Here is an 18,758-nt window from a genome sequence, read left to right as displayed (position 1 = left end):
CAATGGCTCAAGACACTGGATCTCTGAAGGCAGCCCAAATATCCTTGAAAGAGCGCCCCCGGGAGAAACAAGCATGGCCACGATGCCATTCTCAAGTTCCCCCTAACGACCGAGTCGGCCATGAAGAAAATAAAAGACAACAACACACTTGTGTTCACTGTGGACGTCAAGGCCAACAAGCACCGGATCAAACAGGCTGTGAAGAAGCTCTATGACATTGATGTGGCCAAGGTCAACACTGACCGGGCCTGATGGGGAAAAGAAGACATATATTCGACTGGCTTCTGACTGTGATGCTTTGGATGTTGCCAACAAAATTGGGATCATCTAAACTGAGTCCAGCTGGCTAAATCTAAATATAAATTTTTCCACCATAAAAAAAAAGAGCTACTGCTTTTTACAATTGAGACTGCTTACTTTTTTTCAGCATCTTATTCAAATATGACCTTCTTTTGGGTAATTTTATAGATAAGAGCTTAGNTTAGCACTTAAAAGAGAGCTTTCTATTTTGAGATGACTTTAAAATTATTCTTTTCTTTATTAAAAAATAAAAATATTTTATTTGTTATTTTTTTAATGTTTTTTTTTAAATTTACTTCTGAGAGAGAGAGAGAGAGAGAGAGAGATCGTGAGCAGGGGAGGGTCAGAGAGAGAGGGAGACAGAATCTGAAGCAGGCTCCAGGCTCTGAGCTAGCTGTAAGCACAGAGCCTGACGCGGGGCTCTAACCCATGAACTGTGAGATCATGACCTGAGCCAAAGTCGGATGCCTAACCAATTGAGCCACCCAGGCACCCCTAAAGCTTACTTATTTATTTTGAGAGAGGGAGAGCACAAGTGGGGGACAGGCAGAGAGGGAAAGAGAGAGAATCCCAAGCAGGCTTTGTGCTGCCAGCACAGAGCCCAACGCAGGGCTCAAACTCACGAAACCACGAGATCACAACCTGAGCCTAAACCAAGAGTTGAACGCTTAACCAACTGAGCCCAGGTGCCTGACATTTAAAATTATTCTAATACAACAGCAGCATAAATATAATTCTGCTATTACAAAGAGCTAAACTGAGATCCATAATTACGTTATTCTCATGTTTGCAAGTATGATCCTGAAATAAATACTACTTCGAAGTAGTCCTTTTATCAGGTTTTTAGGTTTAAACACACACACATGCACACACACACGCACACACACACATTTTGGGTTGTGGGGAGGCTTATAATGTTATATTCCATGCAATGTTCTGAAAGGGGTCTTCAAAAGCCAACCGGCCCTAAAAACGGAAATACTGAGACCACAAAGCAGGCAGAAAAAAGTTCAATGAACTGGACTACATAGGATTCCTACATACCAGCAGATGCATGTGATATTCTGCAGCAACTGGAAATACTTCCAGGCTTGCATGTTGTCCTCTTTAGAACTAATTTCATCAGAAGAGTTGAAGAAGGTGAACAATTTACCACTATCAAGTGCATTTGAAAGTGACTTTTTTTTTGGTGCGGATTTGACTCCCCTGAATGACCTAGTTGGTGAACTGGTCACTAGTAATTTAGTCACCAGGCAAATCAAGCCTGCACGAAAGGAAGCCAATCTTCAATGGCCATGTTATTGTCTGACCCACTGTAATGATTTTTCTTGTCTTTTAAAGTTTATTTATTTATTTTTGAGAGAGAGATTGTGTGTGTGAGCAGGGGAGGGGCAGAGAGAGGGGAAAGAGAATCTCCAGCAGGCTACGCGCTGTCAGCACGGAGCCCGATGCAGGGCTTGAACCAATGAACTGTGAGATCATGACCTGAGCCAAAATCAAGAGTCAGATGCTTGGCCGACTGAGCTACTCAGGCACTCCAGGCACTAATGATTTATTTTGAACATGAACATATAACNCGTGACCCTGGGATTAAGTTGCTCTACCAACTGGGGGCACCTGGGTTGGCTCAGTTGAGTGTCCGACATCAGCTCAGGTCATGATCTCGCAGTTTGTGAGTTCGAGCCCCACATCGGGCTCTCTGCTGTCAACGTCGAGCTAGAGCCCACTTAGGTTCCTCTGACCCCGTCTTTGTCTCTCCCCCACTTGGGCTCTCTCTCTCTCAAAAATAAATAAACATTTTTAAAAAAGATGCTTTACCAACTGAACTATACAGGCGCCCTGACATTATCTCTTCTTCTAAGGTTTAGGCTTTGCCCAGAACTCCTCATACGTGGAATAGCCCATACCCAGAATCATTGCCCCCATAGCAAAGCCTTGGGCTGCCACGCACATGTGGATCAGGTGAACAGACAACATTCAGTATTTGCCCTGCTCTTCAGTTTATATATTCCACACATGATGATTGCTGCAAATTGCCATCCCAATGGAAACGAATGGTGCCTCTCTAGCTTTTTGGGTAAGTTTAGATCCCCGATCTTCATCTTAGGAAGAGAAATCTCTGTGCCGGTTGACATAGTGACTACAGAATCCTCCTTTCAGGAAAAATGCAAATTGTATCACAGATGGTTTATACAGGGCCTGAGACCTTCTTACGTTCTGCGAATGACAGGACCTCTCAAGCTCTAGCCAGTTTCTGGCTCTCACCCACGCACGCACTCCAACATTAGTTCGTTTTGTGTTGCCTGTGGGATGTCATGGATAGCTTCTGCCCAGGGTATTCTTGCAAATTTCTCCATTTGAGTAGGCCCTTGGATTTCTGTTGATCTGTCAACTCTCCTCTGCTCCTCATGTGTCACTATTGCATTTCAGTCAGTCCTAGCTTGATTTTCAGATTCTGATATTATCATGGTATCATCAATGTGGTGTTGTTATACCTGGGTCCTGCATCAAGTCCAAATCCCTTCTTTATTTTATTTTTTTAATTTGGGAGCGAGAGAGAGAGAATGCGAGTGGGGAAGAGAGGATGCGGGGGAAAGAGAGAGCATCTCAAGCAGGCTCCGTGCTCAGCACAGAGCCCAACAGCAGGCTTGATCCCACAACTCAGGAATCATGACCTGAGCTGAAATCAAGAGTTGGATGCTCAACTGACTGAACCACCCAGTCATACTCCCCTTTTTTTTATATATGAATTTTAGAATCAGTTGGTCAGTTTCTAACTCTTAAATCTTTACTGTTTGTGATTGGTGTTTATAATAGTTGTATTTTGGTTGTGATTGGTGTTTATAATAGTTGTATTTTTTAATATCATCTCATAGTTCCCATTTTCTGTGTGTGAGGAGTATACCTGTAATTTACTTTCTTAGCATATTTCCATTGTTCAATATAGTATTAATTAAGTATAGTCATCATGCCTGTACATTAAATCTCCAGATTTTTAAAAAAAATTTTTAATGTTTATTTATTTTGAGAGAGACAGAGACAGAGAGCCAGCGGAGGAGGGGCACAGAGTGAGGGAGACACAGAATCTGAAGCAGGCTCCAGGCTCTGAGCTGTCAGCATAGAGCCCGACACGGGGCTCGAACCCACGAGCGGTGAGATCATGACCTGAGCTGAAGTCAGATGCTTAACTGACTGAGCCACCCAGGCACCCCCTTTTCTTTTTCCAGAGTTTTTAAAGATTTTATTTTTAAGTAATCTCCATACCCAACCTGGTGCTCAAACTCACAACCCTGAGATCAAGAGTTGCACACTGCACCGACTGACCCAGCCAGGTGCCCCGTAGATCTCTAGACTTTATTCATTCTACATAGCTGACTTTGTACTCTTTGACCAACATCGCCTCATTTTTCCCATACTCCTGTTAACGTTCTACTCTGCTTCTATGGGTTTGACTTTTAAAAAAAAGATTTCACATATCAATGAGATCATACAGTACAATATTTGCCTTTCTCTGTCTGATTCATTTCACTTAGCATAATGCCCTCCAGTTTCATACGTGTTGTTGCAAATAGTAAGATTTCCTTCTTTCTCATGACTGAATGATGTTGAGTTTTATATATATATCACATCTTTATCCATTCAGCCATCGATGGACGCTTAGGTTGTTTTCCATATCTTGAATAATTCTGCAATGACCATGGGAGTACAGATAGCTCTTTGGGATAGTGATTTCTGGGTATGCACCCAGAAATGGGACTGCTGGATCATATAGTAATTCTAGTTTTAATTTTTTGAGCAGCCTCCATACTGTTTCCTGTAATGCCTATATCAATTTACTTTGTTTTCAAAAAAATTTTTATTTTAAAGGAATCTCTACATCCAATGTGCGGCCTGAACTTCCAGCCCCAAGATCAAGAGTTGCTTACTCCACTGACTGAGCCAGCCGGGTGCCCCTACTTTTTTTCTTTATTAATCTTTTATATCATCTAATTTGTCTCTCACCTTTACTTATATAGCCGTCAGCGATCTTATTCATCTTTCCTCTTTTCCTTTCTCTTCTCCTTCCATTTTTTAGTTGTTTTTCTACTTTGTCAGGACAAAGTAATGTTTATACGTTATCCTTCAACCTGTGACCCCAGCCTTGTGTTAGTCTTAGCTTTACGGTAGTGTATAAAAATGCTCAGTGTTAGGCTTTTGCCACAATTTCCCCACTCACCAGTTTTGGTTGGATGAAGCTCACCATTTGATGTCGTGCTCGTCAATAGAATTCCTTGCGGTGATGAGTACGTTCTTTACCTTTGTTGTCCAGGACTGTAGCTAGCCACATGGGGCCACCAAATTGGACAGCACAGCTCTATGAAATTCCTTAGGAAGGGCACAAGTGCTTTGGCATACTCAGCTGTTCTTCTAATGGCCTTGATACTTAAAGAGTATCTTGGCTGGATGGCATTTCCTTTGTATGTACTTTTCTCCCTTAACTTTCTTGACAATACTGTATTACTATTGCTTTGCTTTTGAGAAATCGATGCCAGTTTAATTCTCTGGTCGTCTAAGTTATTTCATCTCTTTGCCTGGAAGCCCCAAAGAAATGTGTTCTTTGTCTTTAAATTCTAATCGTTTTATTTGTTTTTTTTATGTTTTTAATGTTTTATTTATTTTTTGAGAGAGAGAGACAGTGTGAGCAGGGGAAGGTCAGAGAGGGAGGGAGATACAGACTCTGAAGACAGGCTCCACGCGCTGAGCTGTCAGCACAGAGCCCGACGCGGGGCTCGAACCCACGAACTGTGAGATCGTGACCTGAGCCGAAGTCTGCCGCTTAACCGACTGAGCCACCCAGGTGCCCCCTTAATCATTTTATTAGGTTATATCTCAGAGTGGGTTCTCCGGGTCAATTTTCCTTGGTACCCAAGGGGCCGTTGATCGTGTTGAGATTTGTTTTATGATCCTGGGTATGTTCTAGCTTGGTGACCATTCCAGGCGTACTGGAAGAAACTTCATTTCTATAATTTTGAGTGGAATGTTCTGCAAAGTCAAGTGGTTGCTTGGTGGCATCCAGTTTTCCTATATCCCTGTTGATTTTCTGTCTACTAGGGACTTTGATTACTAAGAGGAGTATTGAACGTCAGCAGTGCTAAGTGTGCATTTGCCCATTTCTTCTTGCAGTTCTTTCAGATTTGCTTTATGTGTTCTGAGGCTATTTTATTAGGGCAGTCTCCCCCCACAATCGTGCTCCGCCCCAATCCCCTCCGCCATCTTTTGGCTGCTCAGTTAGGGATTTAGTCTCTCCTCTTTGGCACTCTCTTTCAGTAAGGAAGTTTGCCCTTGGGGCCCAGTGGTGGGAGGTTAGAAAAAAGGCCATGGGGATCCTTCCCACACTCTTCAGACCACTATTGTCCTTGCCGAAGAAAAGGATTTCTCTTCCTTAAAATTCGAGGTGTCAGCTGCTCCAACTGGCCCTGGGGCTTGCTTTGGGGGCAGGACTGCATTTAAAAAACAGGATTTCTCCCATTTTCTCTGTCCCGCAGGGACCCTCCCCCCCCACACACTCCTTCAAGCTTCAAGTACTTTTGGTGTCCCTGCTGACTCTGTACTTGGTGCTTCTCTCAAGCTCTTTGTGTTTTCTTAGCCTTCCAGTTTATTCTGGTGGCTTCAGCTAGTGCTGAAGTGCAGTTGCCTCCCCATCCTTTGGCCTCTCCTAGCCTTCTCTTCTGAGCTTTGGAATCATATTTCCACCTGCCAGCTGGAGGTCTATCAGTATGTGCCATAAACACCCCAGCTTAAGTCCAAGATCTATTTCAATTTTTCCTTCTGCCAACCCAGTGTGTCTCTAGTTTTGCTAATCTTAATATACGGCACCAGCCTCAACCCATCTGCTCACGCCATCATCCTGTGAGTGATGATCTGTGCCTTTCTCCCACTCGACAGTACTTCTGTATAACTTAGAAATATAAATATATTGTGGGAAGGTCAGAAAATATTCTGGTGGTCTAAGGAGTCAAGTATTTTAGAGACTGATCATCTGTAGGGGGAAAAACAGTTGAAAATCCCTCCGCTTTCTGGTCCCTGAATGTCTTTGCAGCCCTTTATCTTATCAGAGCCTGAAGAGCTGTTTTTTCTCTCCGACTGTTCTATATGTAGTTTCATAGCTCACCACGTGTGTTTCATGATTTCTTGCCTTTTTTTATGCTGTCCCATATTTTTGAGGGAAAGTGTATTTAAAATTTTTTTTTGAAAGTGTATTTATATTTGAAAGACAGAGACAGTGCACGAGCAGGGGAGGGGCAGAGAGAGAAGGAGACACAGAATCGGAAGCAGGCTCCAGGCTCCGAGCCGTCAGCACAGAGCCCGACGTGGGGCTCAAACTCAGGAACCGTGAGATCATGACCCAAGCCGAAGTTGGACGCTCAACTGACTGAGCCACCCAGGCGCCCCAGAGGGAAACTGTATTCTTGTTTAAGGATTTAGAGCTCTATCTCCCCAGGTGAACTTGAATCTGATAACACGAAGTGGAATCCCGATTCATCCCTTGTGAAAGCCCATTGCACCCTGTACACGTGTCTAGCGCGGATCCTGTAACACCTTGTTGCAAGAGTGTGTTCATACATAAGTCTCTTCACTGGGTTTTGAGCTCTTTGAGAACACGCACTCCGTCTTTTACTCCTTTTTGTTTTCCCGACGACTGGGACAAGTCCAGGCACGTAGTATTAACTCAGTGGTCAGTAGTCTTTTCTTCATGGATTGATCTATTAACACAATAGCAGGGCTGTTCTTNCACAGGCTCAGGTGTCCAATGTAGCTTCTTAGGGTTAAATCTTACTGGTGCTCTATGGAAAGAATTAGTTCCCACACATCCTTTGGTGTGTTTCATTCGTTTTTTTAAAGATAGTATTTAATTTTTTTTAAATGTTTATTTATTTCGAGAGCGAGTGTGTGACCAGGTCGGGGAGAGGCAGAGAGAGAGAGGGAGAGAGAATCCCAAGCAGGCTCCATGCTGTCGGCGCAGAGCCCGATGCAGGGCTCGATCCCACGAACCATGAGATCGTGACCTGAGCTGAAATCAAGAGTCGCATGCTTGACCGACTGAGCCACTTAGGCGCCCCTCCGTGTGTCCCAGTCTGATCATTGCAGATTGTTGTTACAGGGGTCTGTGTCATTTGAGGACGTGGCTGTGGATTTTACCCGACAGGAGTGGCACCGACTGGACCCTGCTCAGAGGACCATGCACAGGGATGTGATGTTAGAGAACTACAGCAACCTGGCGTCTGTGGGTGAGGACTGGTGTCCATGTAACCCCTGGTACCCTGTTTCCTTTCTTGGTTACTGTAACCTGTGCTGCCTTTATAGACTCTAACAATACTTTAGGTTCTAGATTCAAGGGTCACAGATGCTTGACTAGTTTGAGGCACCAGGATGAGCATGTGTGTTGCCACTTGCCCCAATGAAAGGTTTACATGGGCCCCTTCCTTGTGCAGCTCATGAAGATGCACCTTCCTCCTCCATCAGAGGCCCTAACGCTCAGACAACTTGGCCCACGTCCTCTGCCATTTCCCATTAACAGGCCTCTGCGTGGCCAAACCAGAGATGATCTTCAAGTTGGAGCGAGGAGAAGAGCTGTGGATATTAGAGGAGGAATCCTCAGGCCACGGTTACCCAGGTGAGCGAGCAGTGTTTTCCAGTAACCTCTTTTTAGAGGCCCTTCCTCTGAAAATGACTGGAGGACAGAAGGCCTGCACCCTTGAGGTTTTTTTTTAAGTTTATATATTTTTGAGAGAGAAAGAGAGCACAAGCAGGGGAGGGGCAGAGAGAGAGGGGGACAGAGGAGCTGTCAGCACAGAGCCCGATGTGGGGCTCAAGCTCATGAACCGTGAGGTCATGACCTGAGCTGAAGTAGGACGCTCAACCGACGGAGCCACCCAGATGCCCCTCTTGATTTTTGTGGTTATCTACCACTCTTACCTACCCCCACCTGCCTCATCGTAAGAGGCACATTCTCAGCCAGTCTGTCTCTCTTTAGTATTCTCAATTGCCTGCCTTCCCTCCATTGCCTTTGATGCCTTCCGTTGTGAGGTGTACCTTCATACACTCATTTGGTGTTCTACCACCTCTTAAATGAGTATCAACCCTAATCTGGTCACGTTCTAGGTGTAGGGATCTAGCACTTAGTAAACTAAATCACTTTTCTAGAGCTTGCAGTCTGATGACGGAAAGAGACTGGAAACAAATGTATAATGTTTGACGGTGAAAAGAAAATCAATGCAAGATGCGAAAGATGGACAACGATGCTTGTGCGCTTGTAGAGAATATGCCCGGGGAAGACTTTTCGGGGAGGTTAACGTTAGTGCACCAACACCATCAGATGTGAGAGACACAGAACCGTGTAGATTTTGAATATTGTGGGCAGAGAGAACAGTATGTGTCAGGCCTGGTCTGGGCGATATATCTTAAAAATAGCAAAGAGGCCAGTGTAGCTTTTTTTTTTATGTTTTGTTTTTTTTTATTTCTGAGAGAGAGAGACAGCATGAACAGGGAAGGGTCAGAGAGAGAGGGAGACGCAGAATCTGCATCAGGCTCCAGCCTCTGAGCTAGCAGTCAGCACAGAGCCTGATGCGGGACTCGAACCCAGGAACCATGAGATCATGGCCTGAGCCAAAATCGGACGCCTAACCGACTGAGCCACCCAGGCGCCCCGAGGCCAGTGTTGCTTAATGCTGGGTGGTGAGAGTGGTCAGATGCAATATCAGAGAGCTGGGGGCCAAATTACAGAGAGTTTTTTAGGCTACGTTAAGCACTTTTTTAACAGGCTATGTTTTATAGGTTTTGTTAAGCACTTTAATTTGCGGCTGTCACAAGGGAAGCCATTGCTGAGTTTTGAGTGAGTGATCTGATTTGTTTTTAAAGGATGTCTCTCACTGCTGTGTGGCAACAGTTCTGTTGAGGGTAATGCCCTCAGGCATGATAATGACCTACAGCGTCAGAGGATTCAATCTTTAGATCAAACCGTTGAATATCATGGATATGGAAAAGTCTTCTACAAGAAAACTGGCTTTATTGGACATAAAAGAACACGCACGGGAGTAAAAAACTTTGGATGTCACGAATGTGGGAAAACTTACTGCAGGAAGTCAAACCTTATTGAACATCTGAGAACACACACAGGGGAGAGGCCCTATAAATGTGGTGAGTGTGCAAAAACCTTTAGTGCAAGATCATACCTCATTGCCCATCAGAAAACTCACACGGGGGAGAAACCCTTCGAATGTAACGAATGTAGGAAATCTCTGGGCAGGAAGTCCCAACTCATTCTACACCAGAGAACACACACAGGAGAGAGACCCTATGAGTGCACTGAATGTGGGAAAACCTTTTCTGAGAAGGCAACCCTCATGATTCATCAGAGAACTCACACAGGGGAGAAGCCCTATGAGTGCGGTGAGTGTGGAAAAACATTTCGAGTCAAGATATCCCTTACCCAACACCAGAGAACTCACACAGGGGAGAAGCCATATGAATGTGGTGACTGTGGGAAGAACTTCCGGGCAAAGAAATCCCTAAATCAACATCAAAGAATTCACACAGGTGAGAAGCCCTATAAATGTGGCGAATGCGGGAAATTCTTCAGAATGAAAATGACTCTCAATAATCATCAGAGAACTCACACAGGTGAAAAACCCTATCAGTGTAATGAATGTGGGAAATCTTTCAGAGTACACTCGTCTCTTGGGATACATCAGCGGATTCACACGGGAGAGAAACCTTATGAATGTAATAAATGTGGCAACGCCTTCTATGTTAAAGCGCGCCTCGTTGAACATCAGAGAATGCATTCAGGAGAGAAACCCTATGAATGCGGTGAATGTGGAAAGATCTTCAGTATGAAGAAATCCCTTTGTCAACACCAGAGAACTCACACAGGAGAGAAACCCTACGAATGTAGTGAGTGCGGAAATGCCTTCTATGTGAAAGTACGCCTCATTGAACATCAGCGGATTCACACGGGAGAGAGACCCTTTGAATGTCAAGAATGCGGGAAGGCCTTCTGCCGGAAAGCCCACCTCACGGAACATCAGAGAACTCACGTAGGCCGGCCCTTACCTTGCACTCTGGAGAAATCTTCTTTGTGAAGACTCCCGTCACCGTTTGATCAAGCCCTTTGGGTCATCTGTTCACCAGGCACACCGAGTGCGCCCGTAACAATTAGACTCCCACGCTGGTGTGAAAATACATCCTGAGTCCCGTTAGGGGATAGCTCTATCTTGAAATGTTCTTGAAAACGATGAAATGTTGTTTTTATTCCACGTTGGAATAAACACGTTGTTGTTTTTATTTCCCTAATTAATGGCGAGGTTGAATATCTTCCTACCTGTTGACTGGCCATTTGGGTTCTTTTCTCCTGTGCATTGACTGTCGTGTATCCTTTCCTCATTGTTTTCTAACGCGCTGCTTATCTATTACGTCTTGGTTTAAATGTTGTTTTCGTTTTTTAATATGTGAGAATATACAAATCTTTTTTCAGTCACGTGTTTGGCAGCTATCTCTTCCTGGACTGTGGCTGGTTATTTAATTTTGTTAACTCTTCTGCCGAGGTTTTATGTTCAAATAGTATCAGTTTCAACGTGATCATATTCTCCTACACTTTCCTCCAAAGTTACAGTTTTCCTTTCAACATGGAGACCGTTAATCTACCCTGAGGTTTTGTGTGTGTGTGTGTGTGTGTGTGTGTGTGTATTGTGTGAATTGTACAACAGGAAATACTGTATTCCTCTGAATACCGTTTCCATAAACGGTATCACACTGTGCTGAATGTTCCGCAGCTTGCTTTTGTCATGAAATGTTACCTGTCCAAGGACTGTCCATGGTGAGAAATAAATACAGGTCTGGTTTATTCACTTCTCTCCCTGTTCCACTGGTGCCAGACATGTGTTTGTTTAGCGTCCGAATCTAAACGTGGAACTGATGGGTCATAGAATGTAGGCGGTGTTGAAGTTACTAAGCTGTTGTGCCCCTTAGCTCCAACAGCCCCCTTCTACGCTGTTCTTTGCGATGCTGGGGCTCTCCGAAACATGTTTGTGCCTTGCCCGCCCAGTATCGCTTCTTCACGTGGGCGGCAGAAGGTCCCCGTGGTGGCAGTTTGTGGTTTTCCAGCACTGACAGAGCAGCCTCTGGGGCCCCACGGCCTCAGAAACACTAGCCACAGCTGGCTCGTGCCACCCCCTTGGAGGTACGAGTCCTACCCACATGACCCCACGCCGCCAGGTTTCCAATTTTTAACAATTCCAGTTTCTTCCCTTGTTACCTCAGCCCAGCTGCTTCCTGCAGTTGCTGCCTCCGTGATAATTTTAATGTTCTCTTTCTGTCCTTGTCAGTTACATGGTTAATAACCTTGTGACTAGTCAAAAATTCTTTATAAGAAGTTCTTTTCATTAAAATAAGTGGTATCATTTCTGTCTCCTAGCTGGGTTCTTTTTTTTTCTTTTAAAAAAAATTTTTTTGTTTTTATAGTTTATGTATTTTTGAGACAGAGAGAAACAGAGCACGAGCAGGGGAGGGGCAGAGAGAGAGGGAGACACAGAATCGGAAGCAGGCCCCAGGCTCTGAGCTGTCTGCGCAGAGCCCAACGTGGGGCTCGAACCCACGAACCGTGAGATCATGACCTGAGCCAAAGCTGGACGCTCAACTGACTGAGCCACCCAGGCGCCCCTCCTTTTGTTTTCTTTTTAATGTTTATTTATTTTTTTGAGAAATAGCATGCTCTTGAGCAGGGGAGGGGCAGAGAGAACGGGAGACAGAGAATTCCAAGCAGGCTTTTGCCGTCAGCACAGAGCCCAAAGTGGGGCTTGAACCCACGAACCTCAGGACCATGATCTCAGCCGAAATCAAGAGTCAGATGGTCCACCAATTGAGCCACCCCAGGCACCCCTCCTAGCTGGGTTCTGATTGCTACAGAAGTTTTACAACTTATTAAATAATTGAATTTTCCCCCTTCAAATTGTACTAATTTATACTCTCATGAGCAGTGTGAGACAAAGTTTACATTTTCCCACATGTACACCAGGGCTTATTATCAGTCTTTTTTTTTTTCTATAGTTTATTTTTTTTGAGACAGAGAAGAGACAGAGCATGAGCGGGGGAGGGGCAGAGAGAGAGGGAGACACAGAATCCGAAACAGTCTCCAGGCTCTGAGCTGCCAGCACAGAACCCGACGCAGGGCTCGAGCCCACGAACTGCGAGATCATGACCTGAGCCTAAGTCGGACGCTTAACTGACTGAGCCACCCAGGCGCCCCTTATTATCAGTCTTTAAAATTGTTGCTAGTCCAGAAGATGTAAGCTGGCTTTAAGTCTTTCCATCAATGAATATGGTTTATCTTTTTATTTTTTAACTCAACTTTTTTGGACTTCAATTGTATTTTATGGTTTTCTCCCATAAATTGTCTTTAATTGAAGCTAACTTTTTTTTTTTACAAATAGTTTATTGTCAAATTAGTTTCCACATGAAGCTAACTTTTAATAGAAATTTTGCTTATACATGTATATACATATATATTTCAAAATATAATGCTGTATTATGGGGTTTATTGAATATAAATATTTACCTGTATCACAGATACATACATACAGAAAGATACATACTTATATATCCCCCCCAAAACATTTTTATTTTATATGTTCACTTCATTTTACTCACATATTTGCCACCTTGGTTGCTCTCCATTCCTTTCTGCGTTCCATTCAGAATCATTTTCTTCTTTGCCTGAAAAATACCTTGAGTGGAAGTTTGTTAGTGACAAACCTCTGAACTTTGAGAATGTTTTCTTTTTTAAAAGCTTATCTTTTTATTTATTCTTTAAGTAAGCTCTAGGCCCAATGTGGGGCTTGAACTCATGACCCCAAGATCAAGAGTCACATACTCTACCGATTGAGCCATCCAGGTGCCCCAAGAATGTTTTCTAATTCAACATTTTTGATCAGCAAAAGTGAATCCTTTACCTTAAGCATTTGGTAATATTATGCTATAGTNTTTACTATTAATTAAATTTATCAAAATGTCATCTCATTGATTCATTTAATCTTCAGATCATCCATTTACAAAATTCAATCTTATGTTTAAAATTTTTTTTAATGTTTATTTACTTTTGAGAGAGAGAGGGAGACACAGACAGAGCATGGGCAGGGGAGGGGCAAAGAGAGAGGGAGACACAGAATCCGAAGCAGGCTCCAGGCTCTGAGCTGTCTGCATAGAGCCCGACTTGGGGCTCGAACTCATGAACCGTGAGATCATGACCTGAGCCAAAGATGGACTCTTAACCAACTCAGCCACCCAGGCGCCCCTCAGTTTTATGTTTTAAAATTATTATTATTATGGAAAATGTCAAACATAAATAAAAGTCGTCTGTAATAACAGAAAGCAGATCAGTGGATGCCCCTGGGAGGGGAATTAACTCCTAAAGCGTAGGAGGGAACTTCCTGGGGGTGATGGAACTATTCTGTATCTTGATTGGAATGTGTATTGGTAGTTATCAAATGAGTAAACTTAAGATTTGTGCACTTTGTTGTATGTAAATTATATCTCAACTTTGCAAACAACAATAGAAAGTTCCCTGTTCCCATACCAGGAGCCGGATGTGGGCTGCCTGGGAGAAAACCTGGAATCTTGACCACTAGATCAGATGAAAGACACTGGCAATGGGAGACTTAGTCCCCCCACCCCCACCCACGGGCTTTAGAAATGGCTTTGGTCCATGAAAATGACCTTCACTGAAGCCCCATGATGGGCCCCCCTTTAGGGACCATCACTTACGCGGTGATCCCTCACTGCCAGCACTGCTGTGTGGATTTCACTCCCAACAGCTTAAGCACAGTCTCTCCTGACCTGTCCATTGGCCGCCACCACAGTAGTTTTTACCCCCAGGATATGTCAGTGCGGTGCCTACTAAGGCCACATTAACTTAACAGCACTTCTTTTCACCCCCGTTAGCCTAGAGCACAATGTCTGTACAGTGGCCTAACATCAGCTCACAATACCTTGTCTTATCACAACTTTGTGCTCCCACAAAGTCTACTGACCCCCATTAGCTCGTAGCCATCTGTCCCACCACCCCTTTTAGTTGCCATTACAATTTTTGCTGACCTGTTTGCTCACGGTAGAGTCTTTTCACCCCTTCACCCCCAGCTTTGTGACCGATGATTCTCCATTAACTTAATACCATGTTTTTTGCCTTGCTTTAGACTCAGCATGATGACTGCTGACCTCCCATTAGCTCACAGCAATGTCTTCTCACTTCCTTTAGACCTAATGTAGTGTCTGTTGACCCATATCGACAGCGTCTGTTGCCCCCCCCACTGGCTACCATACGATATATTCGTTTTTTTGTTTTGTTTTTTAATTTTTTAACATTTATTTATTTTTGACAGAGAGAGAAACACAGCACAAGTGGGAGAGGGGAAGATAGAGAGGGAGACACAGAATCCGAAGCAGACTCCAGGCTCTGAACTGTCAGCACAGTGCCCGACGCAGGGCTCAAGCCCACAAACCATGAGATCGTGACCTGAGCTGAAGTCGGACGCTTAACCAGTTGAGCCACCCAGGCGCCCCCATACGATATATTCGACCCAGTGTGTTCCAGTCACAGTGTCTGCTCATCCTACATCAGATCCTCTCATCATGTTGATTTTTATTAGCCACCACTGCAGTGTCTGACCCCAGTGAACCCGCAGCTCAGCACAGCACAGCTGCACCAGTATCTATCTGCTGTTCCCCAATTAGCCACCAGCATGGTGACTTTGATCCTTCTGAGCCCCAATATAATATCTGCAGAACTTGGATGGCCTTGTCATTCTGTCTTCTGAACCCCTACTTATCAACCTTCAAGTTTTTTAACCTTCAGACCCAGTGGTGTCTGCTTAAAATAGCCCCATCGCTGTGTCTTCTCACCCTACACTACAGCCTGTCAGGGTGTCTGCAGACCATGCACCAGTGTCTTTATTTATTAGCCGCTAGCAGAGCATGAACTCCTTGAGGATGTACTGCCATGTTTTTTTGTCCTTACAGTAGTCACATCATTGTGTCTGTTAAATCTCCTCCCTTTAACCACTAATATTGTGTCCCTGACCAGTTGAAGCCTCAGTAAAGTCTGGTGACCCCACATTAGCCCCCATCATGGTGTCTGTTGATCCTCCATTAGCCAACAGTAGTTTCTTGGGCACCCAGCAATGGATTTGTTGGCTCTACTTAGCTACCATCCCTCTCTCTCTGCTGATCCCCAGTTAGCCATAAGAGCAGAGACTAACTTCCATGAGCTTCTAGGACAGGTGCTGCGGATTCCACATTAGCCCCAGCTTGCCGATCACCGTTTAGCCATGAGTATGGTGTCTTTGACCCTCCGAAGTTCCGATCATGGTGTTCGTGACTGCGGGAACCCTCATCGCCGTGCCAGCTGATCCCTCATTAGCCACCAATACAGTGGCAGAGTGCAATGGTCCCCCAGCACAGTGCCCGCTGACCATACGTTAGGGCTCGTCACGGTGTATGCTAACCCCATGTTCGCCTCAACGCTGTGACTGCTCACTACTTCAGTCCTTGCCTCATGCTTGGCAGTCGTGACGTCTGCCGCTGACCCTGTATTGCTGCCATCACTGAGTCTAACTAATACTGGTCACGAATACAGTGCTTTCGATCATAAAGTATCAGCCCAGTGTCTGCCGACCTCACATTAGCCTTTAGTCATTCTGCTGATTAGCCATTAGCCACCACGAAAGTGATTTTGTCTCTATCTCAGCATCAGTTCATTTTCTTCCCCCATCCCTGTGGAGGCTGGTCCCTCATCATACCCTAGTGCAGTGTATTTGCCTCATGAGCCTCAGTATAATGCCTCGGACTCATTAGAGCCTACCCTACATCAGAGCCTCTCATGGTTCAGGTGATCCTGTATTAGCCACCAGTATAGTATCTGATCCCCGTTCGTCCCCCGGCTAAGTCTGCTGGCACCGTATTAGCTCCCAGGACTGTGTCTGTTGAATTCCCGCTAGTTATAAATACAGTGTCTTTAATCTCTATGATTACTCCCCACAGTTTCTGATAACCCTATGTTAGGACCAGCCGCTGTTCCCTGACCTCTGTATCCTGGTTTGTTGGCTGTTGTTTGAACCCTTTCGATCGATCCTTGGACTGTGATGGTTCGCCAGTCCCTCAGGCTGCTATCTGATTTTTCTGTACCTTGCACTTCAGAGACTGTCCCTTGGTCCTTTTTGCTGTGGTCTCATCCCCTGTTGCTCTGGCTCTTTTGCAGCCCCTCTGATTATCTTCCACATACAGGGACTGTCCTGTGGTCTCTCCAGATATTTGTTGAACTGTTCCTCAGGTCCAGACACCGTTTCCTTGTCCCTCCAGCTGCTGTTGCCTTTTGTTTCTCGGGCTGTTCCCTCACCTGAGATTGTTCCCTTATCTCGCCGGCTGTCTCGTAGGTATTTCTGGCGGTCGCGTGCCATTTAGGAATGGCTTCCTCTTCCATCTGGCTGTTCTAGAGTCTCTGCGGCCGTCCTCTAACTACGAGGCCTGTTCTCTGTCCCTCTGGCTGTTTGACAGCCTCTTTGTTGCACATCGCTGCAGTGGCCGTTCCCTTGGCCCGTGGCTGTTTGCTAGCGTCCTGGAATATTTCCTCAGCCCCGGCCCGCTGTCCGGAACCACAGGCTGTTCCTGCTGCTTCTGGTTGATCCCCCGTGCCTGCAATAACGTACCTTCTTCTCCCAGTTAGCCGTTCCCTCAGTCCTGGCTGTGCTTGCACCTGCTCATTTTCTGGTTGATCCAACTGTTTCTCAGCACCAAGGACTGTTGCGTACACAGGATGTGGCTGGGGGTGTGAAGCAGCAAGGAGTGCCAGCCTGCAGAGGGAGCGCCTTCCTTCCGGGTAGCTCCCTTTATTTATTTGCTTTTTAATGTTTATTTTTGAGAGAGACAGAGCGTGGGCGGGGGAGGGGCACAGAGAGAGGGAGACACAGAATCGGAAGCGGGCTCCAGGCTCTGAGCTGTCAGCACAGAGCCCGATGCGGGGCTCGAACTCATGAACCGTGAGATCATGCCCTGAGCCGAAGTCGGGTGCTTAACCGACTGAGCCACCCAGGCGCCCCCTTTAGTTGTGGTTGCCACGGAGAAGCATACCCTGCAGACAGATTTCCTACTTCAGAGTCCTTGTATGGCTCCTGGCAGGAGATCTGTAGGCCTGAGGTCACTACCTTTCCTCCCATTACCCTTCTAGAAAATCCACTAACATGAGTAAAGTCAGTTACCCCCCTACCCCAGCCTTCCATGCGTCTGGGTGTGAATCTCTGCTTGGGAGAGACTGATGACAGAGAGGAAGCACGTGTGGGGGGTGTCAGCCCTGTGACATGTGCGGCATGGGGCGGGGGGGAAGATACAGCTCAGTGGGTAGCCTGGGGGCCAGCCTTTCCCTCACCTGAGCCTCAATGCTTCTCTGTAAAAAACGGGCCTCACAGTACATATCCAGAATCCTGAAGTCTGCGCTAGGGTTGGAAGATGACTAATGGGTGTGTTCGCCCCTCGGGTATCCTTTTCAGGTCAAAGCACAAAACTCATAATAATCCCTTCCTGTGTACTATTATTAATAGTGATTTAATTTCTCGACAGGNTCCCCTGCTTGTGCTCTCTCTCTCTCTGACTCTCAAAAATAAATAAAAAACATTAAAAAAAAATTAAAACAAAAAGGAGATACATTGGGTTTCATCGAAATTAAAACCATTTTTTCTGCAAACGATACTGTCAAGAAAGGGAAAAGTTACCCCACAGAATGGGGGAAAGCACAGAATGGGAGAGAGCTGGTCAACATCACTAGGCATCAGGGAAATGGAAATCAAGACCACAATGAAAAAAAAAACCCACAATGAGATAACACTTAACACACACTAGCATGGCTAGGATTGAAAGGACAGACAATCACAAGTGTTGGCAAGGATATGGAAAAATTGCACCCATCTTTCATTGCTGGTAGGGCAGAAAGTGGTGCAGCCCTTTTGGAAAACAGGTTGAAAGTTTCTCAAAATGTTAAGCAGAGTTCTCATATGATTCAGGAATTCCACCGCTGGGCATCCACCCGAGAGAAATGAAAACATGTCCATGTAAAAACATAGACACAAATGTTCATAGCAGTGTCATTCATAGTAGCGCCCAGGTGGAAACAACACACATGTCCATTGACTGATGAATGGATAGTCCAAATACGGTACATCCATACCATGGGATATTCTTCAGTAATAGAAAGGAATGATGCGCTGATACCTGCTACAACATGGACAAAGTTTGAAAATATTACTTGGAAGAAGCCAGTTACAAAAGACTATGATTCCATGTATCAGAAATGTCCAGAATCAGCAGAACTGTGGAGACAGAAAGTAGATTAGTGGGTGTCTATGGCTGGGGTGGGAGGAGGTGGGGGAAATGGAGAGAAG

General features: G+C 45.2%; 1 protein-coding gene and 1 pseudogene across 1 annotated transcript in view; one reads left to right on the top strand and one right to left on the bottom strand.

The window, feature by feature from the left end:
- ZNF157 (zinc finger protein 157) overlaps positions 1–10,492 on the top strand; it is a 38,674-nt gene extending 28,182 nt beyond the window's left edge. Inside the window, exons 3-5 of the mRNA XM_077762958.1 lie at positions 7,442–7,568; positions 7,859–7,954; positions 9,199–10,492. Coding sequence (XP_077619084.1) covers positions 7,442–7,568; positions 7,859–7,954; positions 9,199–10,421 — 1,446 coding nt within the window. The 3' untranslated portion in view covers positions 10,422–10,492. The remainder of the gene's footprint in view (positions 1–7,441; positions 7,569–7,858; positions 7,955–9,198) is intronic.
- LOC144230661 (HIG1 domain family member 1A, mitochondrial pseudogene) lies at positions 2,158–2,435 on the bottom strand (annotated as a pseudogene).
- Positions 10,493–18,758: the final 8,266 nt, after the last annotated feature.

The sequence above is a fragment of the Crocuta crocuta genome, unplaced genomic scaffold, assembly GCF_008692635.1.
Source record: "Crocuta crocuta isolate KB4526 unplaced genomic scaffold, BGI_CrCroc_1.0 scaffold610, whole genome shotgun sequence".
NCBI classification, from domain to species: Eukaryota; Metazoa; Chordata; class Mammalia; order Carnivora; family Hyaenidae; genus Crocuta; species Crocuta crocuta.
This window is presented reverse-complemented; position numbering and strand designations above follow the sequence as displayed.